This window comes from Chenopodium album, chromosome 19 (assembly GCF_948465745.1).
Source record: "Chenopodium album chromosome 19, dcCheAlbu1.1, whole genome shotgun sequence".
Lineage (NCBI taxonomy): Eukaryota > Viridiplantae > Streptophyta > Magnoliopsida > Caryophyllales > Amaranthaceae > Chenopodium > Chenopodium album.
Window position 1 is genome coordinate 36,981,051 of NC_137852.1, and position 23,965 is coordinate 37,005,015.

The 23,965-nt window shown below is 35.6% G+C and overlaps 1 protein-coding gene across 3 annotated transcripts; it reads left to right on the forward strand.

Annotated features, from left to right (window-relative positions):
* Window positions 1-420: 420 nt before the first annotated feature.
* LOC145593620 (nodulin homeobox-like) lies at window positions 421-21,514 on the forward strand. Of its 3 annotated transcripts, XM_081649905.1 has the most exons (17): window positions 421-554; window positions 1,585-1,710; window positions 2,274-2,432; window positions 8,634-8,711; window positions 11,385-11,513; window positions 11,675-11,893; window positions 14,385-14,516; window positions 14,686-14,781; window positions 15,598-15,759; window positions 16,078-16,369; window positions 16,476-16,601; window positions 16,688-16,757; window positions 18,104-18,167; window positions 18,266-18,458; window positions 18,537-18,814; window positions 18,908-18,942; window positions 20,605-21,514. In XM_081649905.1, exons 2-17 carry the CDS (start codon window positions 1,594-1,596, stop codon window positions 21,173-21,175), a joined length of 2,721 nt encoding a protein of 906 aa, XP_081506031.1. In that variant the 5' UTR covers window positions 421-554; window positions 1,585-1,593; the 3' UTR covers window positions 21,176-21,514. The 3 variants fall into 3 exon arrangements, with proteins under 3 accessions (XP_081506031.1, XP_081506029.1, XP_081506030.1); XM_081649903.1 differs by having other exon boundaries at window positions 18,266-18,814; XM_081649904.1 differs by having other exon boundaries at window positions 16,476-16,589; window positions 18,266-18,814.
* Window positions 21,515-23,965: the final 2,451 nt, after the last annotated feature.

Here is a 23,965-nt window from a genome sequence, read left to right on the forward strand (position 1 = left end):
AATTAAATATGATTTTTTAAGCACTCTCGCGATTATATACTGAACCCGTTTTTAAATACTTGCTCCACTTTCCTTTTGCGGCGGTTTTTAAATACTTGTTCCATTTCCTTATTTGGAAAGTTTTATAACATTTGATTCATTTTTCTCAACTAGTGTCCAGTGGACCCAATTTTATTACTTTTAGATTCCCTCTCCTTTCATTTACCTTTCACTAACTCCGCTACCTCCATATACTTAATTACTTTTTCCAAAATTTTCTAAAACTCCGCATATGGAGAAATGAAGCAAATATTTACAAACGGACAAAGTATTAGGCAAATGTTTGTAATGATCGTATAGAGACCCGACCCATTTATTTACTTGGACGGATGTGACCCATATATAGCTCATTGAATTGCTCAGTCAAAGAGAAAAGAAATAATAAAACAAAAACAAAAACACCGATGAACATAGCCTGATAGCCCTGCCTTGCCTTCTCCTCCTCCATTGAAGCGCACTCAACATAGCATTTGACGTTCTCCATTACAAGCTATTTGTTATCAGCAGCTTCTGAGGTAACTTGTGATTTCTTTTAGTAATCATCGTATCAATTTCGCAATCTAGGGTTTAACTTAATTTAATTGTCAGTGCAGTTAGTGTAGGGTTCGAAAATCTTTACTTTAATACCAGCGATTATGTTGCTAGAAAAGAAAAATATGAGCCTAATTTGATAATTGAATCACATATTCCTTAAAATATGTGATTTTTATAGCCTAATTTGATAATTGAATCACATATTCCTTAAATTATGTGATTTTTATAGCCTAATTTGATAATTGAATCACATATCCCCAAAATTGTGTGATATTTGAGCCTTGTTTGATAATTGAATTAATTTGGTTGCTAATGTATTGCACAACCCTGTAATGTCAAGATTGAACTATGAAATTAGACCTCTTCTTCGGCCCCAGGGCGGCCGCCCCTCCTGGCTCAGGGACGGGCCTGTTTATTTGGTTGGTTTTGTGCAAAATTATACCCTATTTAGGCTCTAAGAAATGATGAGAAAAAAGTATTGTAATATGCAAGTCTAGAATAAAAATTGAGAACTTTTTGTTATTCTACTCTCATGTTTTACCAGCATTAGTGGCAGTATCAGTTTGTATGGCTCCGCGAATGGCCTGTCCATTTGGAGATGGTATCTCTCTGCCCAGACCACTTACTACCTGGGTTGAAATTTAAAAATTTAATTACACATCATTAAGTATGTGGTAATTATGATCTAAACATTTTAAACTCATAAGTTTTAAAGCTTTCTCATCATTTCTTATATCTGAATCTATTCTGATCAAAGAATGTCTTGACAATAACGGACTTGTTGTTTTTTCCTGTTTTGTGCGTGTGATTATTCTAAATCGTTGCTAGGCGACCTGTTTCAACTTTTCTATTGACCTTTGTTTGTCAACGGAAAAGGTTATTTTTATTTTATTTTCCTTGTTGTAGTTGTGGTCTTTCATATTTTTTCTGTTTCTGGCTGTTGTTTTTTCTTTCAGTAATTCACTTGTTTCTTTGTTCTTTCATAATATATGACACTTCATTGTTTGTCAGAATATTGACATGATCACAGAAGTAAAAGAATTACAGAGATTTAACTCTCAGGAGCTAAGTAAGCTGTTAAAGGACTCGGAAAACTTCTCGCTTATCCACCTTACTGCAAATGGTTCATCTTTGCAGGTGAGTTGACTATCTTAATTCTAACATCTTTATGTAAAGGGGATAGGAAAATAAGATAGTGAGGTTTGGTTGATTAAGAGTGAATAGAAAAAACAAGATGGGGTTTACTCGATTAAAGTGACTAAAAAAAATTAGATTATAAGTGAAGAAAAAGGTGGGGTTTGATTAATTACAAAAGTGACTTAAAAATAGAGGTGAAATGAAACTTTTACATAGGGACAATATAATTAGGTGGAGTGAGACTTTTATTTGGGGACGAAGGAAGTTATATTTATAACCTCCCTTGGTTTTAAATTGTACTCGGACATGTTGAAGTTGCCCTCAAATTAAGGTGTGGTTCAATTCTTTTCATTTATTTCTATTGTATATTTTATAGCCTTAAAAAGAATTAAAGGTAGGATTACATCAAATGTACCATGATAAGTATTAGTTTTGTCAAGTGACATACATTACAAAACAATTGTAGCAAGGTTACATGCCATACTTTTTGGAAATGGAGGGGATTTTTCTTTCCTATTTTGATCGCTTTTGTGGATAAGGATATTTAAGGCAGTTGTTCTCAGATTGATATGGACAAACTCGTTCGACTCCTTCCTCCACACCTTATTGCTGTGCTATTGTCCTCTCAAGGAGACGAAGCCTCGTTGAAATACTTATTATCTGGACTCCGGCTTCTATATTCTTTATGTGAAATAGCTACTCGACACTCTAAGCTTGAACAGGTCAGTAACATTTTGGCTAATATGTAACCTTTCAATTGTATACTCCTGTTTTCCCATTAAATGTTTGTACTTACTTCTTTAATAGGTGCCTATTAATACTTTCAATTGCTAATTAACCTACAATTTCGTCATCAGTTTGTGTCTAATAGCCTCTATAAGTTCTGAATGCAGTTATTAAATATGCTTCAATTACTATGGCAAGATTATTTTTGTCAATTAGTTTCTCATTTTACTGTATTAATGTTTTGTCTTAATCCATGTTCTTTGATGATTAAAATTATTTATTTATTTATCTGGAGGAAGTACTCCTTATGTTTCTTTAGTTTTTCACTATGCATGTTTGCCAAAGCACATTTATTTATTTGCAACACAGCCTTGGGGCACACAATTTGAGGTCTGGATTATATAATGTAAACGACCAAATTAATCAAAATAATTTTTACACTGGGTACCTGATCCTATCCTAATCCTAGTGTTGAAATTATTTTGAATAAATCATTCATTTACTTTCACTAATTACCTCCTAAAATTGTGTGTCCAAAGGCTGTGTTGTAAGTAAAAGAAAACGGAGGAACTACTAGTAAAAATTATATGTTTTTATAGCATTAATTGAGACGAATCAATAGGATCCCACTTGACTACTCCCTCCGTTTTTTAATCTTGCCTTTTGCACAATTTCCAATGTAATATTGTAATTAAAATATCTCAAGCTACGTATTATAAAATTACATATTTAGAAGGAAATTTTGTCTAAAACCACCCGTTAAAAATACTTTTTTGTCAAAAACCACCCACTTAAAAATATGTTGCCCAAGACCACCCAATTTTAAAAATATGTTGTCAAACGCCACCTGACTCCATATTCCGGCATTGACCCAAAACCCTGGCATTGACCTACCCCATGTGACTTGCACGTGACTGTAAATGAACCCCCCTTCCTTTTTTTTTTTTTTTCCTTCGAAAATCATGGAGCCCTCTATTCTCTCTAGCTTCAATCTCTTCTCCCTCACCGCTCTTTTGACTCTCTCTCCTTTGCTATCTGCAAGCTTCAAACAAAATTATGGCCGTACCTTTATGGCAATGTCCCATCACCGCCTAATTTCGGGGAATTAGCGTGAGAATAGGGTAGTAGTGGGTCTGGGTTTTCAAGGAGTGGTGGTGGGTCTAGGGTTACGAGTGGTGGGGGTAGGTTTTCGAAGTGGTGTGTGTAAATTTGGGGAAAAGGAGAGGAGCAGTTGTGGTGGCTTTTTGGTTGGTGGGCTTGGATCGGAAGAAGGGGTGGATTTAGGCGGTGGAGGTGGTCGGGTTTTCAACTTTTTGTGATTGGTGGAGGTGGCTGCGTATTGTGGCTGGGAAGGTGGGTTTTTCTAGCAGTATAGTTGGTTTCGGGTGAAGGGGTAGATTTACGCGGTGAAGGTTCTGGGTTTTTGTGGCGGTTGTGGAGGTTGTGCGTACTTTGGGGTTAACGACAATGGCTGTGGTGGTGGTTCTGTGGTTTTGGGGGGTTATTATAAGTCACGTGCAAGCCACGTGCCCCAAGTCAACGCCAAAATTTATAGTCAATGTCGGAATGTTGAGTCAGGTGGTCATTGACAACAAAATTTTAAGTTTGGGTGGTGTTGGGTAACATATATTTAAGTGGGTGGTTTTTGACAAAAATGTGTTTTTAGCGGGTGGTTTTAGACAAAATTTCCTATTTAGAAACAAATATCGAGACTAATCTGACAAGATCCCAAATGATTATGTTTTGAAGTAAAGAAAACTTATTCAAGTGCAAGATTCCAATTACTTTGAATAGTAGCAAGATTTTATTTAGGACAAACATGAAATAGGGAGAAAGTATACCTATTCGAATATAAATAGTCAAACTTGGCAAATATCCCAATATACCAATTTGACCTTAGATATATATAATTAAATAATCGTAAAAAAGTTCAAAATTTTGTAAAAAAAATACCAGTTTGAACTTTAAAAAAATATAATTGTAAAAAGTTGATATTATGAAACTACTTCCTCCGTTTCTATTTAGTTGATACGTTTGATTTAGACACATATATTAAGGAGAGGAGAGAGAGTGAGAGAGAATGAAAAAGCAAGTGGGGTAGCTTGTAAATGCAAGGTAAAAAAGTTAGGAAAAATTGACAAAAATAATCCCAACTTTCGCCGGTTCGTTCAAAATAATCCCAACTTTAGATTATTTTTGAATAATCCGAACTTTGGAATATGTTTAAATAATCCGAAGTTTGGGGGGTATTCGCTTAAAATGGTCCCGACCGGTAACCTAACTTGTTATTACAGGTAAAGAGACATGTGTCACTGCTTAATTGATTGGAAAAAAAATTTAAAAATGGAAAAAAAATTAGAAAAAATAAAAAAACTGAAAAAAAAAGAGAAACCCAACCAATAACCCTCACGGGCTCACGAGCACCCTCCCCACTCCCCATGGCCTGCCGGCAGCCCTTCAACTCTCCGGCATCCCGCACCCCAAACCACCATAATTCCTCCCTCACCATGACCCAGCCATCAAAATCGGCCCCCCACACCCGAAAAACCACCCCTTCCTTTTCCCCAACTCGGAAAAAGTCGTTATTGACCGTTGGAGAAGTCGCCACGACGAGATGCGTAGTCGTATCATGTTGTTCTCCATGCATTTTAATGGAGTGTTTAATCTTGGCCGTTTATAAAATACCGGCGTCGATTTACTGTCTGATTTGGTGGAAGTAAACGGTTAGGGGAGAAGGGTGGTTTTCGAATTTTCGGTGGTTGGGATAGGAGTCATGGGTAAATTCTGGGGAGTGGTGACCTTCCTTCACGCCGACGCCGGGGGGAAAGGTCGCTGGGAAAAGGTGGAGCAACTGGCAATTGGGGAGGGGATCTAGCCAGGCCGGTGGGAGGCCAGAGTGTCGGTGGTGGTGGACCGGCGAGGGATGGGGTTGGGTGTTCTTTGTTTTTTTTTTTAAAAATTATTTTATTTTATTTATTTTCAGCCACTTAAACCCACAAAAAAAAAAAAAAAAAACCTCTTTAACAGGTGTGGGTGTTGGTCACTTGGGACCATTTTAAGCGAATATCCCTTAAAGTTTGGATTATTTAAAATAATCCAAAGTTGGGATTATTTTGAGCGAATCGGCGAAAGTTGGAATTATTTTTGTCAATTTTTCCAAAAAGTTACCCCAAAAGGAAAGGTGCCAACTAAAAAAAACTTCCTAAAAAGGAATACGTGTCAACTAAAAAGAAACGGAGGTAGTATATTTTAAAAATTCTTATTTGAATGCATTTTTCATGATAAAATTTATTTTTAATATGTTACTAATTAACTATGGTTAAAGTGTCAATCATTCTAGGACAAAAGGAGTATATTGGGAATAATTTGGAAAACTTTATATTGTGTAGAGTGTTAAGATTTCAAACCAAGAGAACAAATAATTTTGTTTAAGGAGGCTACATTTGCTGTCATGCATGTGGAATCCTTATAAACAATGCAACTCTAGGTTTCAATATATTTTAAGGATATTCTCATATTTGACTCTTATTCCACATTAATTGTAACACTTTCCTTCTCATATTTATTGCAACACTTCTAAAAATGTGCACTAATGTACCTTTTTCCTAATAATGGACCCACTAAAATGTGGGGAACCCAAGCCTAAATCAATAAATGATAATAAAAAAAATCATCCACTTGTCTTCTCCCTCCAAAAAGTAAATATGGATGTTTTCAAACAATATTAAATTATAGGTCATTAAAGTTCATAATCTTCATATATACAACCATTTAGTTAGTGTTTTTTTTCCTTACAACACTTCTCTTTTCATGCTTTCCGATGCATTATGTCAATCACTAATATCTTTAATTAATAACATGTAAAATTTTTTAACGGATCTAGGTTTTAAAAAGCGCTCCCACGCTCTGGGAAATGGGCTTTAGCTAGTCGAGGCTCAGTCACCTACGGCGCCTCGTGCGCCTTGGGTAAGGCGCGCCTTATGTTATAATTTGAAGAATAGTGGACACTTTTTCAAATTTAGACTACCTTAGCTTTACATATGTCATTATTTAATTTATTATGACTCTTTTTAATTGGTATTAATTACTATCAAAGTAAAAAATAATTTTAAATAAATATATAAATTCATGCGCCTTGCATACAAAAGGCGCACGCCTTTGCCTTGCGCCTAGGCTGCAAGGACCATTTGCGCCTTGGTGCGCCTTGCGCCTTTTAAAACTAAGAAATGGATATGATGGAAGTATAAGTTTAGGCAAATTTAACATGGCTCCCACATGACTATAAGTTTTCCTTAACAATGGTTGAAAATAAGTCATGTTTACTACCTCCGTTTCTTTTTATTGCAACAAATGAATTTTTATGTCTCACATAAATTACCCCTTTGTTGCAAGTAAAAAGATAAAAAGAAACAGAGGTATTATTTAACTTTAGTAGGGTTTTGGTGTCACCTATCTTGTGAGTATCTTGTGACACTTTCTTGCCTGTAGAGATGCTATATTGCTATGTGCTCTGTGCTTATAGTTACCTTTTGACGCGGATATAATTTTGATTATTTTAGGTGATGAAAGCTTAATTTTTTTAAGGTTATACTTCCTCCATTCCTTTCAATATTGTAACATTTACCTTTTCAAGAAGTTTTACAAATATTGCCTTTAGGTGAACAAATATTTCCTTTCACACTATAAATACCCAATATACCCCTACTTTTTCATACTTCTAGCTTTACTTTATACTTGCAATCACTTGTACTTCCTCTCTACCTAAAATCTTGTGCACTTCCCCTATGTTCCAATATTAAAGGAGTGAGATTTGAGGGGCTCTCTTCCTAATAGCAATAAGTAGATGATCACAAGCCACAACAATTGATGATTGGTTAAGCTAACTTGATAGAAAAACTCCTTAATTCAATAACAATTCAAAAGTCAAAACTGATATCTTTATTAATGTAGACATCAGCCTTTATATAGGCATTATAGCCATGCCTATCAGAGCTCTGATGCACTTAGGGAAGACTAAACAAATCTGCAAACCAAGGTAAGATTAAGATTACTTGCCTAAGACAAGTCAACACGCCTAGCATAAAGTTGTAGATGAAATCTAACTCCAAGTAGAATCCTAATCCTTCAAGGATTCTGAAAGTATAAGAAGTGCTAAAGTGCTTAAACCACAAAACACCTATACCAAGTAGGATATTTATACTGTGCAAACCAAATTTGACGCAAACTCTAATTAAACTAGGATATGAAACCTCCCATTAGAAGTAGGAATCGACTTGGAATTAGCCGGCAACCTTTGGTGCCCATGTAACCCCAAGTCTGCCACCTTTTAGCTTGTTTGACCACCAAGAGGTATCCAAGAAGGAAAAAAACCATGTGTGTAACACGTCACCTTTGATTCACATTTCACAATGATTAAAGAGAAAGGAAAGGAACTATCAAGAATTTGATGGCTTTTTGGGAATGCTGGTTATGCTAGGTGGTTAGCTGGCATTTGGTGACATGTCTTTTCTTTTGCTTTCACCCCACTTTGTGTTATTGAATCTCAAGTAATCAGATTTTGAATGAAAGGAAGATGTCTGAGCCATCATGGTTTTCCATAAACAGGAGAAAATTAGATGAAGAAAGTGAAACAAACATTTAATAGGGAAAGTTTAATGCTTTCTTGTTTATCCCTTGCTATGTCATCTCCAACATTCCAGCACAATGGTGCCTTGTTTGATTTTGGGTACTATCTCTGGAGTTGCAGTATAGATTATCAATTCCACATCTGTGCTGATCTAGATTTTTACTTTAAAGCTAATATGAAGTTAATCCTCTTTACCAAGAATACTACCCATTAAGTTTTTTGTTTATTTTTACCCTTTTGTTAAAACTTAAAAGTTTAAAACACTTCTTTCATTTTAATGAGTTTTGGAGGGAAATTAAGCCGGTTTAGATATACTAACACATTGCGTTAATAATACCTCTGTGTGTTACATGGTAATAATTTCTCCATATTTTTCCTGTGACCTTGATTGCCTACTGTTTTCTGCATTTCCAGTACAGCTTATATTTGGACCTTTAATATTCTCTGTTTCCTGTATCTGTTTTGAGTTGTGGTCAAGTCGTACTGTAACTTCTCTATGAGTGGCTTATAAACATTTAAATATGAATTTGTTTTCATCCTTATGTGTATTAACCCTTCTTTTATTCTACAGATCTTGGTCGACGATCTGAAAGTGTCAGAACAGCTACTTGATTTGGTGTTCTATTTACTCATTTTCTGCTGTAAACAGGTTCTCTACCTTCATTGACTCAATTAGTTATGCTCTTGAAAATTCTACATCATGGCCAAAATGCTGCAAGGAATCTCTTAATTGTTCCATCTTATTTTTTCCATATTCTCATTTTGGATTATGTCCTAATAAGACTTGTGGTCTATGTTCTGCTTATGTTATTAAGCATTTGGTGGCCCAATTTGAACAGCGATAAAATATGTAATGTATGTAATGAAAAAGAACTAAAGTAAACTAGAAAGAAAAAATAAGTCAGTGCATTCCAGCCTCCTGCCTTCTTGTCGCTTCTAGTAATAGTTGTTTCTTTGTGGTAGGGCCAAAGGTTAAGTGGCAACTCTCACTGACCTATATTTAGCAAAATCCTTCTCTTTCTCTCTCAACTCCTTCCAGGCATTATATTTAATCAATCCCTCTACCCCCCAGTCATGCTTATCAATTGCTTAGAACATCCTAAAGCCACTGCCATGGGCTTGGTGAGTTGGGTTTGTTAAATGGAAGAAGAGGAACATGGAAGATCTAATCAGTGTTTCAAATTTGCAAGTTTGGGTAATTTGAACTGTAAGTAGACAACTCAAAGTGATGTTTCTATAAGTCTTTGAAATTTTTATGGTAACTTTTGTGGGATAGCGGGAGTATGCATACTTGTTCCCATACTACCTCCGGAGTAAAATCATGTACTGTACTACCATGTAAAACTGATACTGCCTCCTCAAAGCTCCATAAACAGCATATTTGAATGCTAGAGGCAATGGATTAAAAGACAAAAAAATTAGCGGCTACTTCTGACACATGGCTGGTTAAAGACATAGGTGTGTTGGGCCATGGATCTATGTTAGTCAGTCATCAATTTATGATATATCCCCACCTTGTTGGTCCCTGGTTAATTGTCTCTCTTGTTCATCCATTTCCAATTTGGTCAACTATTGATTCTTTATTTACTGTTGGTGTTGTGGAATAAGGAAGAAGAGGAAGCTATAAGGAGTAGATGTGATGAGGAAATAGGAGAGGAAGATGGTATGATGGTTGCGGATGCTGCAATTGTCTCGGTGTTGGCAATTATGGAGTGATTGATTATGAAAGTTTCACCATATGGGGTATGAGGTATACGGGGTGGGGTGTCGATTTAATTTAAAACAGCATATTTGAAAATGAAATTAAAAAATGCAGCAGCTGACTGAAATTCTAAAATGTTTTGCAAACTAGATAAAATTTGTAAAAGCTTGTTCTCCATATATCTCGATACTAATTTGTCCACTTTAAATTTTTAGCTAGCGTAAATGCTTGCAAACACAGCAGAAGTGAACATTCATGATTTCCTTTACTATATACTTAATTAATTCTTTAAGCTAGTGGCCTCCAGTAACTTTTGCATTTGGTGAGGATAAGCGATTTATATTCTTATCCTTGTTCCATGAATTGGAACGAAATGTTTCATATTAACATCCGGACTTAAGCCAAAGGGACATTATCGTTGGGAAAATAAGGTTGTCAGTGTTGTAGCATCTACAAGTCAACATTGTTCTCTACAGACATGGCATATGCATGCCTGGACATTAAAATAAAATATGCCTCCATGTACACACTTTAGACCTAGGACACCATGTGAATGATGCAAAACAAAAGGGTATGTATAAGACTGTAGGCATTATTGCCAAAATAAGCCCATCACTGATCAGGTACTAAAATAAATCCTTCCATGGCTCCATCCTAAAAGAAATCTCAAATTTATGAAAATCTACTTCTTCCATTTCTCCTCACCCTTTCAAGTATCCAATTCTCGACTTTGAGTCATTGCTGCCCCCGTGATCTCCATCTCCTAAGTATACGTTATTTTCTTACTAACCCACTATGCCATCGACATGTTTTCTCTCTGCCAAAAGTTGCCTGGTCCATTGGGTCTTAGATTTGGTCATTTGATTTTAAATTTCAACTGTCAAGGGCTCTGTTTTGGAGCTTTGATGGTGAATTTCCACTGCATAGATTCCTAGAACTATGGTGGTACTATGTTTGAACTTTATGCTCTATCCATTGTTTAGATTATGGGCCTAATAGCTTTGTGTTACAGAAGGCCAGATTATTAGTGGTACTATCTTTGAACTATGTGTTCATAAATATTGAACTATGTTTCTCTGGACCAGGATGCACATCAAGGTCCCAATACCATTATGTAATTTTCGGGTTGTAGTGGTGGCTGGCATCAGTTGGTAATTGTGCCAGGTGGGGTCTGTTCCCTTTGTTTTTTTTACATATTTTGGAATCATCTGTCTTTCAAAGTGGCTGCTGATGTTGCTAGTTGGATTCAAGATAATGCAAGATTTGATGGTTGTGAATTTGTGATAGGGTATTGGTGGTAGTTCTGGTGTGGCAGAGTTGGTGTTTCTAGTAATAGAGTTGGTGATGGAGATTATTAGTGATTTTGGTGTGGCCTCCCCTCCTACACCACTTCGGATCCACTTTCTGTTATTTAGTACTTATTGATTGGCTTATAGTGCCTAATTGCCTATTAATCAATCAGTGCGATGCTTTATAACCACAGGGGTGCTGACTGAAATGTTAAATAACGAATAGTTGTTTACTAGGAAGCAATTTCGAATGTCAGTATTTATTTATTTATTATAAATATTTGATGATGTAACTGATATTTAAAATTGAATTTTTTCTTGCATGATCTAGGGATACAGTTTTTCTGGTGGTATGCCACTTATATACTCGGCACTTGTAGCTTGCAGTATGTATCTAATCACTGCTTGCATTTCATCACAATGGAGTGAACTCATTTATGTTCTCCAGGCACATCCTAAGGTATTATATCGTACTCCGTCAATTTGTTGTTGTTAATCAATGTAAAGCTGGTAATTTATCCCAGTTGTTATAACTTATATGTGTTCCTCCTGGCATCGGTTCTGATTTAGTGGTTTACCATTTTGACATTTAGAATGGCTGAACAAGTCTTTCTTTGACAGGTTGACATATTTATAGATGCAGCCTTTAGAGCTGTCCACATAAATATCAACTGCCTTCAGATAAAGCTGTCAGCAGAGGAAAATGAGTTTCACTCAAGTTCTAGTCTAGGCGCTGAAAAGGCTGTCAACTTCTGTTGCCAGCAGTGTGAGGCTTCTTTGCAGTTTGTCCAGTCGTTATGCCAAAATAAGTCTTTTCGAGAACGCCTTCTCAGGAATAAGGTTTCCACTGTTTTTATATTTTTGTAAAAACATTTATTATGTATTATTTTATTTTGTTCTCTTCCAATTATGCTTGGTGGCTGGCTTTTATGATGGAGAAGTAGACTGTTGACAATTAGATCCACATCTAACAAGTACCATCTCACATGTATATTTGGCAGTCTACACAAGAACAAGGAGCTTTCCATTTGCATAACATTTTGTTTTCGTTTTAAAGTAGTTACTTTTTATTTTTTTTCCTTACAATAGACATTCTCTCTTTTTGTACTTAGTGTGCTGGGCTTGCTGGCCTCTTTATGATGACTGAAATAGTCAGACTAGTCACATGACCCTTCCCCTTTCCTCGGATTATGGTACCACAGAAAAAAGAAAAGGAGAGGAAAATTTGTTAATTACTACCTCAAAAAAGAGGTCTTTGTGAATTACTACCCGTAAAAAAAAAGTTGTTAATTACTACCCTAAAACTGATGAATTCTATAGATTGCTACCCTTTTCCTTAATCAACCCCTAATTAGGTGATTTAATCTATTAATGATATCATTATCCGGCTAATTTGTAATTAGTTACTTTTAAGGCATGATTAATTAAATAAACCCTAGCACCACCTCTAAACCACCACTGCACCACCTCCGGCAGCCCCCTTACCCCATCCCCACCATCTCCGGCAGCCTACCCTCGCCTCGGCATCCACCCCACCTCTAAACCACCCATTGAACCACCTCTAAACCCCCCAACAATCCCTACAACCCTCAAATAAATCCCTCCTCCCTACCCACCGGCGTCCCTAGTCCCCTCCCCCTTGCCAGAGAACCCTATTAGGCCCTCCCTAAGCCTCCTCCACCCCCTTCCCCCCTTTAATCACCACCCTAATGTTCCAAAATTAAAACCCTAAAGCCCTAAAATTAAAACTCTAGGGTGGTGATTAGGGGGAAAGGGGATAAAGCAAGATTGGGGATGGTCGAGCAAGGTTTTCCGGTGAGGGGTAGGGGGTCAGGGCCGCCGCGGGTAGGGGATTGGGGTATCGTGAAAGGAAGGTGGTTTTAGGGTGGGCAGATGGTGGTTTTAGGGTGGGGACCGAGAAAGGGGTGTTGTCATGGTGAGGAGTTGGGGGAGGGAGGTTCGGTAGTGGGTGGAGGGTGGCCGGAGGTGGTGCAATGGTGGTGTGGAGGTGGTTCTAGGGTTTAATTAATTATTTAAGGTTTAAAAGCAACTGATTACAAATTAGCCGGATAATGATATTATTAATATATTAAATCACCTAATTAGGGGCTGATTAGGGAAAAGGGTAGCAATCTATAGAATTCATCAGTTTTAGGGTAGTAATTAACAACTTTTTTTTTTACGGGTAGTAATTAACAAATTTTCCAAAAGAAAAATCAAAATTTGAAAAATAAATTAAGAGTGTGCCTCATGTATGAAAGATTGAAAGGTGTGTGCCTTCACGGATCCAGGTTTTGCTCCTCGGTGTGCCTTGCGCCATTTGAAACTAAGAGATTATAGACTCTAAGGTCTTGAAGTAGTTTTAGGCCTTGATTTGGGTACTTGTTTCAACAAGCTCGACATTGGTGACAAGCTCTAGATTTGGAAACTAAAGGTGTGTGCTCTGCGTCATTAGCATAGCCTATATATCATCTTATGTTTATCTTTGAGACTTGGGGTTTTCACGGGATAGATTTTTTGGGATGATGGAGAATCTGCAGGTTTATTTACTTTCCTATCATTAACCATGGATAGGTCATCTGTTGGACATCAGCGTGATTCTCTATTCATTTGATTTGATGGTTGCCGAGGCATGTCCAAACATTTAAAATGTAAATGACTAAATGCTAGTTGGGATCTGTGCTATAAGTTGTGTGTCTAGCTTTCTTTAATGTCACATTGGGTGTTTTTCTGGGTTGTTAATAGAGCTGGCAATCTTTGACACGACACGACCGAAACCGGCACGACACGAACACGAAGTTACTGAGAGAAAACACGAAGTCGACACGACACGAAATCAACCCGAACACGACCCGTTTAGATAAAGTGGTCAAATTATGCATTTATCTTGCATTTTACATAGTTTTTGATAGATTCTATGAACAACACGAAATTGACACGAGACCAAACACGAACACGACACGACACGACTTTTTGCCAGCTCTAGTTGTTAAATTCTGCAAAGAAAGCATGATTAGTAGGCTCATTTTTTCCAGTGCTCTTCTCTAGTGTACTTGTTTGTCAAGGTATCCAGGGAGCTTTGACCGTGATAAATTTTTATGTTATGACATTTAAATATGTAAGGGAGGTAAGAGGGAGCCATGGTTGCCGGATCAGAATCAGTTTATTAAAATAATGAATGATAAAAAAAAAACTTGTACATTACTGGCATTTGTAATCCTTATGATATTTGCTTGAAGTGATTTTCTTGCAGATATGTATTATTATTATTATTTTTGGTTCACCATGATTTAATATTTCTTACGAAGTTTTGTATTGTGTATCAATGTAGGAGTTGTGTGGCAAGGGAGGAATCCTTCGTCTTGTTCAAGCCACCTTGAAATTGAATATATCACCATTTCTCAAGGAGCCTCTTGCAGTGATAGCTGCTGTTTCTAGGCTAAAAGCTCGAGTTCTATCAATTGTAAGTCCAAAAAGTGTAGATTTTCTTCAAGTGATCCTCTAGAATTGGACTTATTATTGCACTTTAGTTAGTTCAGTATCTGTAGTTTGGCTGAGAATGGTAACCAGTGAACTTCAGAATTGCAATTGCTAAGAGGGCTACTAATTTGACAAGAATTGGCTTTTTGCAGCTGTTGCATCTTTGTGAAATAGAAAGTGTGTCTTTTCTGGATGAGGTTGCCAGCATTCCAGAAAGCCTGGAGCTTGCAAAGTGTGTTGCTGTAGAGGTAACTGTTAATAGAGCGATTCTGTATTCTATAAGTTCTTATGGGAGGAAAAGCATATGTTTTTCATATATTCACTCTCTTTTAAAAGTTGGTCATCATACAGGTATCGCCATCACCGCTTTCTTTCACAAACCATAAAAAAACATAATAAAAAAAATAAGAGAGTGTTTATTGGTGAAATGTTTACTAGTGGAATCAATCACCTCCCTTTCCCTGAGAACATCGTCCTACTATTTTTTTAGGAATCTTTCCTTCTTATTTAATAGTAAGATGTCCAAAATGATTTATATTGATATGCTGCATCTTTTACTTTTTGTAAGCATTGTTTTGTGGCTCACTTTTCAGTAATTATAGTAAATTTTTCTCGAACTTAACAGAATTTGAGTATCACCTTCTTCTCCTTTGCTATATATTATGGAACTTTAAGTTAGGAATTTAGGATTCAAATTGGCCACTAAATTGACAATAATCTAAAGTGATACAAAAGCACACTACTGGTAAATTGTGAGAATATCTGTTATTTTACTTGCCTATGAGTTGAGATTGTTATAATTTTAAGATTCTTACTCGAGTTTGGGCTTCACTGACAGATATTTACTTCGGCTTATAGCATGTGAAAATAAAATACAATTCATTCTCTATAAAAAATAGTAGATATAGACTATAGTTTTTTATATTGTCATTTTCCTTTCTGATTCATTTCTTGAGTTGAACTTCTCAGTCAAGTATTTTTGAAGTAATTTGCATTACTCACATATGCCTTTTAGAACCAAGGGTCTTCTAGGTAATTCACTAATGATCCATGTGTTGATCTAGGTTATTACATTACTGAAGACCATGCTCAGCAGAGATCTTAAACTGCTGGTGAATCACTCGGGTAAAATATACCCAAGGGGGCTTTTGCAGCTCAATGCATTGCGCCTGACAGATATCTTCTCTGATGATTCAAATTTTCGTTCCTACATTACAACATATTTCGTAAGCTCTCCTGCAATGCCTTATTGTTTTATTAATCATTCAATAGTGTACTTATCACATGGTTTCCCCTCTACCCTTGGTCATCATTTTCAGTTGACTTGGCATGTCAATACAAGTTATTTGCTGAATGTAGGGGCAAAATTTGCCATATAACATGTTTCAAACTTATTATACTTTTATGTTTATTGTCTTATAACACTTTGTATTTGTATATTCCATTTGATGCCTATTTTTCTCTATTCGTGTCATGCACATCATTTGTTTATCTTAAAAAAAAAAGTGCCATACTTATTGCACAGGCTTTCCATTATTGTCCAGGCTGAAGTGCTGGCAGGGATCTTATCAATTCCTTACCAACAGTTTTTAGCTGGTTGGTGCTCATCTGACTTACCTCTAAAGGAAGAAGATGCTTCACTGGAATACGAGCCTTTTATTATGGCTGGGTGGATTTTGGACTCATCTTCAACACTAGATACGATAAATGTAAAAACATATGAATCCAACTTTATTCCAACCAACAATGCTCAAGCATCTTATGCCCATCAACGAACTTCTCTATTGGTTAAAGTGATTTCCAATCTTCATTGTTTTGTGCCTAAGATTTGCAAAGGTTAATTTCTTAAATTTTCTTTTCATGTGTATCAAGCATTCATCTGAAAATGCATCAACTTACTATTATTTGTAATTAACAATCTAGCTTTCACCCTAAATTACAGAGCAGGAGAGGAATTTATTTCTTCACAAGTTTCTTGAACGTCTGAAGATGGATTGGCACGATCCAGAGGCTGGATTTGCATTCAACTCTGCACCTCAAAAAGCTGCTACTATATGCAAGAATCTTCGTAACTATAACTCCCTGACCACCTCTTTCAGATTTTGATATAAAAACTTCTGCGTAATTTATGAGTACCTGGTACAATTTGTGTAGGTTCATTATTGGGTCATGCGGAATCCTTGATCCCCACTTTTCTTAACGAGGAGGATGTACAGCTATTAAGGTAATTTGGCGTCTTACGTGCAGTGTGCTCTTTAAGCTTGTATGATTTCTGTTTATAATATTTTTATTTCAATAAAATTGTAGATTGTAAATTGCTTAAGTCAAACTTGATTGTAACTTATACAGAGTACTACATATTCATACTTGTATTGGTTTAATGTTTTTTTTTTTTTTTTTTTTCTCTTTTTCTTTTCATAATAGTTTTACAAGGCTGGAATTAGTATAATAATCATATGAGGCTAGTATATTTACATGCATTTGTATTCTATTAAATTTATATTCTAAACTATACACAACTTGAAAAGTTAAACTATTATATATATATATATATATATATATATATATATATATATATATATATATATATATATATATATATATATATATATATATATATATATATATTTTATAATGTTATTTTATTTGGTATTATTTTGAATGAATTTAGAGTTGTTACACTTAATTGATTTAAATGAATCATAAATAGATCTTGTTTAAAAGTGCTTTACAAAATGAATTTAGATGATGTAAAAGTTACAAATTTACTAGTATAAAATTTGTATTGAAAAAATAAATTATTTTATGTATGTGAAAATTTTAAAGTTTATTGAAATTAAACGTCAAAATAAACATATCTATCTTGAAAAAATGTATCTGTAGGCAGAGCTTAGCTGCTAAATCCATTTATAGTTTTTTTTCCTCATATGGGATTAGATGGAAAATTTTGTATATGAATGCTAAAGCAAGTCAACTATGTACCTACTTTTATTTGATGGTTAAATTTCAGTGCTTACTGCTAGGGGGAAATTAACTTGAAATGTATAAATAAATATTACCTCCATTTCACAATATATGCATCATTTTTTATTACATGCTACCCAATTGAGTGGACAAAGTGGTGAAATTTGACACATTCCTTGTGTGATTAGAAGAGGGAGTGTGTACAACAAAGTTACAAATGTGGTAAATTCACCCCAAAAAAAATCATTGAAGGAAATATTGCATAAATTGTGAAACATCCCAAGTTGTACGAATTTTAAAACAGAGGTAGTATAAAAAAAAAAAATTAAACCGTCAAGTTTGCTGAATGAAGTAAAGTCTGAGGCATCCCAAGTATTTGCTCCTTGTGCTTCTGTTTTCTTAATCAATGCTCCTAATCTACTTCCAAACAAATTTTCAACAAGGATGATCTACGATCATTCTTCCTCGTGCATTGTATTGGCTATCTTAAGTCAAATACGCCAATGTGGAGATGAATTCTAGCTCAGAGCGAAGAGTCATAAACCATGAAGACATTTTTTTAAAATAAATTATAAATTCCTTTTTTATTATTGGTTTCTGTTGCAGGCTTTTTTTCACCCAATTGCAGTCACTTATTGGCCCGGTTGAATATGAAGTCAATAGAGGACTGGTAAATGTGTATCTTTAACATGAAGTGGAACTGTTTGCAAACTTGACCTACCTATCTTTGGCTGCTTAATTCTTGACAACTGTTATTATTGTCGCTAGGAGCTTCAAAGTTCAAAGGGCTGTACAGCTTCTCTTCAAGAAAATGTTGATTTTGATCATAAGACCAGACACTCTAACCTGAAAGAAGGTATGTCAGAAAATTCAGCTTTTCCAGGAGTGGACAATTCTTGCATTAACGTTGAGGCTACTGCTGAAGCTGATGGTGCAATGCATGATCACAAGACATGTGAAGGTAAATCTATTAAAGCTTTAGCTGAGTGTATAGTCGAGACTGAAAAGGAGATTCATAATGAAGAGACAAGTGGATCAGATTCAAGCACTACTAGAGGACAGAACCCCAATGATAAAGTTGGTGATGGTGAAAATACTAAGCCAAATGAACATTTCCATAGAAGTGTAGTTGGAGGTGTTCAACAAGATGAAAGGGTAGAAAGTGTATATGGTGAAGAAAAGCAAGTAAGGAAACGTAAGAGACATATAATGAACGATAAACAAATATCGTTAATTGAAAGAGGGCTGCTGGATGAACCTGATATCCATAAGAACTTAGCTTCTTTACAATCATGGGCTGACAGATTAAGTTTACATGTAAGAGAATTTCAGCTAGTTTTTACTAATTATTTGATGTTATTATGCGTTGAGATGGTTTTTATATCTGATTCTTATCTATGGTCCTTGCAGGGTTCAGAAGTCACATGTTCACAGTTAAAAAATTGGTGAGACAACTTTCTCTTTCCAGGTGTATATACATTATCAACTACATTCTTTGTTTGTGTTGCTTATTGAGCATTAGAGATGTCTGTTTTCTCTTCAATTTTTTTGTCCTGCGTTGTTCAGCTAGTTTATTAAGATGCTGCCCCTCCTTACCTAGCCTGTTTCCACTCTTAATATTATGTGCTTGCTTAAATTCTGCTTAGGATATGTTTAGTTCACTCTATTTTTGCTTATCTGATCTGTTGTGATCCGAACTTAAAAAGTAATATATAATGTGTGCTATGTATCCATATCTATGTTAAGGGAGCAATGCTTTTCCATTAATGTCTAAGCTTTGCATTTCTTGGTTACCAAAGGTGTAATTTCCGTGAGAGAAATCAAGGTTTGCATAGATATGCTATATGTAGAATACTTTCGACTATCTACTTCATTTTAGACTTTGAAAGTACTTCTAAGCCCATTAATACCTTCTTATGGACTTCTTCGGTTAGGAAAAAGAAAGAAAAAAAGAGACATCAACAAGAAATTGTGATTGATAAGTTTGTGATTTTTCTTCTCAAACAAATCAAGAAATTCAATCAAATTCTACTCCCTCCGCATTGTTTTAAGTGTTACACTTTGACCGCACATAGTTTTAGGCAATTTAATTAACTTAAATAAAATAAGAGGTAAGTGGAGTATTTAAAAAAAATGTAAAAAGAAATATAGTGGGGTTAATAGTTTTTTGAATAATAATGAATGTGAGAGTAGAATAAAAATAATGATAAAAAAGAAAGTAAAAGTAGGTTTGGATAGGGACCATGAGAGGAGAGAATTTTAATACTAAAGTGTAGTTTTTTTGCCAAAAAAAAGAAATGTAACACTTAAAATGATAAGGCTGCATTTGATATGTGTAATACTTAAAATAACACGGAGGGAGTAGGTAATATTAGATACACAAATATTCAACCTCAAAGTCGAATAAATTGAATAGTTAGAAGAAAAAATGGGTAAGGATTTTCGTTCAGAAAATTAAGCAGTTATGTTGGTTACAACATTATATGTAATTACTATGTTTCTTAATACTTGCAACACTTCTCTTTTTATGCTTGCCAATGTATTATTTCAATCACTTATATCTTTAATTATCAATATATAAAAATTATAAACATTTGATATTAAAATAGTATAAATTGAGACGAATCTAATAAGATCCCACATGACTATATTTTTTCTTAGCTATAAATCACCAATGCTAGTCAAAGTGAAGCAAATAAGTAGTGTAAAAGTCAAACTGTTGCAAGTATAATAAAACGGAAGAAGTATATATTTAGGTTTATGTGAGAATAACCCTTATGGTAAGTCGGTGAGAACTCCATCATGGGCCATTAGGTCTTGTGGATTTGACGGCTGCGATATGAAGCTTCATTAAGGGTATCTTCGTAAAATTAGGTTCGAAGATGTATAAAATTACGAAAATGCCATTAATGAATCTCTTGATATTGTAGCCGACGATGTGGTTCACACCGTGGGAAGTTCTCACCGAAGGTTGGTTTCGATATACTCCCTCCATTCTGGAAAGCTCGACTCACTTTGCATCCGTGCGGTCTTCGATGCGCGTCTTTGACCATTTATATCTTCGGCTACATATAAGTGAAATTTATTTTGGTGGTGCTTGTAAACAGGTTGAACAACAGGAGAGCAAAGCTTGCACGAGCAGCCAAGGATGGTCACCCATTATCTGAGGATAATGCTATAACTGACACACAAGTTGGGCCCCTTGTGCAGACAACTTCGGATTCTCCTGAGAGTCGTATGGAGGATCTGCCTGCTTCTGCTGCTGCCAATGACCACAGTCAAGTATCAACTGTTCTGAGAACCAGTTCGGGGATAAATATTATACCAAGTCTTGAGGCTGCCCACCCTGAAAGTTCAAGCAGATTAAACATCGAAAATGAAGGTCTGGCAACAGATACGAGTTGTGTAAACTTTTTGGCAGGTCAAGCTGTTGTACTTACCGATACACTAGGGAAAGAAATTGCGAAAGGAACTGTATATCAGGTAGAAGGTGAATGGCATGGCTGCAATCTGTCAGATACTAGAACTTGTGTTGTAGATATTACAGAACTTAGATCTGAGAGGATTGTAAGGCTTCCCCATCCATCTATTGAAGCTGGAGCCACATTTGAACAAGCGGAAGTGAAGATTGGGACCATGAGAGTGCTATGGGATTCTGGTCGGATGCTCAAGCTATAGAGACTAGAGAATGTCATATATGTTGTCTCCTTTAGAAAGGGGAGATGTCTAGGAGGTGTTTAAGTAGAGGTAGCTGGTAATGCTGATCCAAGACAAAGCAGAGCCACAAATTTGGCAGAAACAAACTAACAGGATTAGGTGGGTGCTCTTTTTTAAAAGTTGAGCGCCATTTCTTCATTTCTTGTATAGCATCTTTTATTGGATAGTTGTGCTCTTAACAATGTCATTTGTAAATGACTAATGTCTAATGATATCCGAGAGTAATTATCATGTATGCTTCAGAGTTCTGACCATGTTGTACAGCTCCTCCATCCTATACCTGTGACCATTACAATTTTTGCAATTAATTAGGAATTTAAGAGTATTTGAATTAAATTGCGTACAATGTTTTAGGTAAGAATGTAAGATTATCGGTGTCAAATGGCTAAAGAGAGCTAGTAACGCTCCTCGTTCTCCTAAATCTTCATAAAAACCAAATGAAAAAAATCAACTCCTAAAATTAGACTTGTCAACCGGTCTTTTGAGTTGGGTCGGTTTACTTCAGGTCATCATGGCTGATTTCAGGTTAGATCACTTTGGGTCAAAAGTTGAGCTTAGCCTTACTTTCGGGTTCTAGTCAACTCTATGGGTTTAAGAACAATTTTTTTTTAAAAAAATTTTGGCTTATTATAAGAAATATATGATTTTTTAATATTCCTTTGCTGTTTTTTTTTTTTTTTTTTTTTTTTTTTTTTTTTTTTTTTTTTTTTTTTTTTTTTGTTTGTTTGTTTTTTTAATCCATCATTCTCACCAATATTATATTTAGCCATTACATTACCAAGGCACATTCAATTCTTGGCTACTCAAAATCATAATAAAATTAATTACAAAACTTGTAAACATTACAAAATAAATGGAAGAAGCCATACAGAGAATAATATCTCTTGATATAATTTCTTGTTATCACTTAAACTTCAAATCATATATTTGACTAATTTTTATGTGTATATAATCCCTTTGATTATGTAAATAATATCCTTATAGAGTTGTCTATTATCTCCCTAACCTAAGTTAAAGTCATTACATCATCTTCAATAACTATCTTTGTAATATATATTCGTAGATTATAAATTTTATCAATACAATAGAATTCAACCTTAAATTACAAAATAATGATGCCTATACAAAATTTAAACTAAACACCATTTGACAATGGCCAGTTAAGGTTAATATGGGCTATGCGGTTGGTGGCGCGGCATGCTATGCAGATATTGGTGTAAGTCAGTAGTGTTGTAACGGATGTGAGAATGAACAAGTTAATGAATACAAAACTAAAATAAATAGCACACACAAATTTACGCGGTTCACCAATAATGTGTTGGCTACGTCCACGGACAGGCGAGAGAAAAGCTTTATTGATCTTGAGGAAATTCTAGATTACAGATTGATAATAAATATCATGGTGACTAGAATTAATCCTAAGTGGTATTTATAATACTCTCCTAAAACATAATCTGATTTGGGCCAAAGCCCAACCAATAACCACACGGACCAAAACCACAAGGCCGTGTACCTTAACCCACACGGCCATTTATATCACACAGTCAAGTAGTACGCCCATCTACACAGTTGTGTACCCTGAATCACACAACCGTGTGACAAGTCTTGTAGTAATAGAACTACACGACCATATACCAAGGACCACATGTCTGTGTATATTGAAGAGTACATAACACAACTACACGATCGTGTACAATGGACTACACAATCGTGTACCAACTCAGTCACCTCGATTCAAGGCATATTTCTAACAAGTAGGTTGTGTAGGTGTGGCGATTGGTTATTAGTGTGCATCTTAGATAGGTAGATTCTAGAGAAATGAATGTCGAATGGCGGATGGATGATCAAACTCAATCTAAGAACTAGATTTTCATTTATCAATGTAGTTTTACTAAAATGATGAAAGAAAAAAAAAAAACGAGTCGGGACCTTGGATTTGACATTGTAAATTCACGGGTTGAATCGGGTTTTGGGTCAATTGGTTCAAAAACCACAAAGAACGGGTTGGTCGGATGTTTGGGTTGGGTTAAAAATTGACAAGTCTACCAGCTACCTCTACTTAAACAAAACAAATCAGCTCCGTATCACAAATATAACTTATGCCTCCTCGAACCCACTATCCACAATCCAATTTGATAGTTTAGGGGTAAGAATTCCCGTCTATCAATCAATCAATCAATCAATCAAAGCCTTAATCCCAAAAGTGGGGTCGGCTAACATGAACCAAATTTGATTATTCCGTGTAGTCATCAACATAAATCTTTCTCCTCCATCCCTTACGATCCAAAACTTCATCCTCACGTAAATCCATGCACTTCATATCCTTCCTCACTCCTTCCAACCAAGTCATTTTTGGTCTCCCTCTTCCTCGTTTAATCCCTCCATGATCCCACTCTTCCACTCTTCGCACCGAGCAACCCTCGGGTCTCCGTCTTACATGTCCAAACCAACGCAAACGGTTTTCCCTCAATTTATCTACAATGCCTGCCACACCTACTTTCTTGCGAATAACCTCATTTCTGATTCTATCTCTTAAAGTGTTTCCACACATCCACCTTAACATGCGCATTTCCGTAACCTCCATCTTTTTAATATGCTCTTTCTTAGAAGCCCAACATTTTGTACCATAGAGCAACACTGGTCTTATGGCAGTCCTGTAGAATTTTCCCTTCAACTGTAAGGGAATGTTGCGGTCGCATAACACTCCCGTGGCCGCTCTCCATTTAAGCCACCCTGACTTAATCCTGTGGG

Excerpts from the sequence above, each read along its gene's own strand:
- LOC145593620 (XM_081649903.1), top strand. The coding sequence starts at position 1,594 with ATGATCACAGAAGTAAAAGAATTACAGAGATTTAACTCTCAGGAGCTA. Across the intron at positions 14,782-15,597 it reads CAAAGTGTGTTGCTGTAGAG|GTTATTACATTACTGAAGAC; the intron begins GTAACTGTTAAT and ends GTGTTGATCTAG. Across the intron at positions 18,943-20,604 it reads TGTTCACAGTTAAAAAATTG|GTTGAACAACAGGAGAGCAA; the intron begins GTGAGACAACTT and ends GCTTGTAAACAG.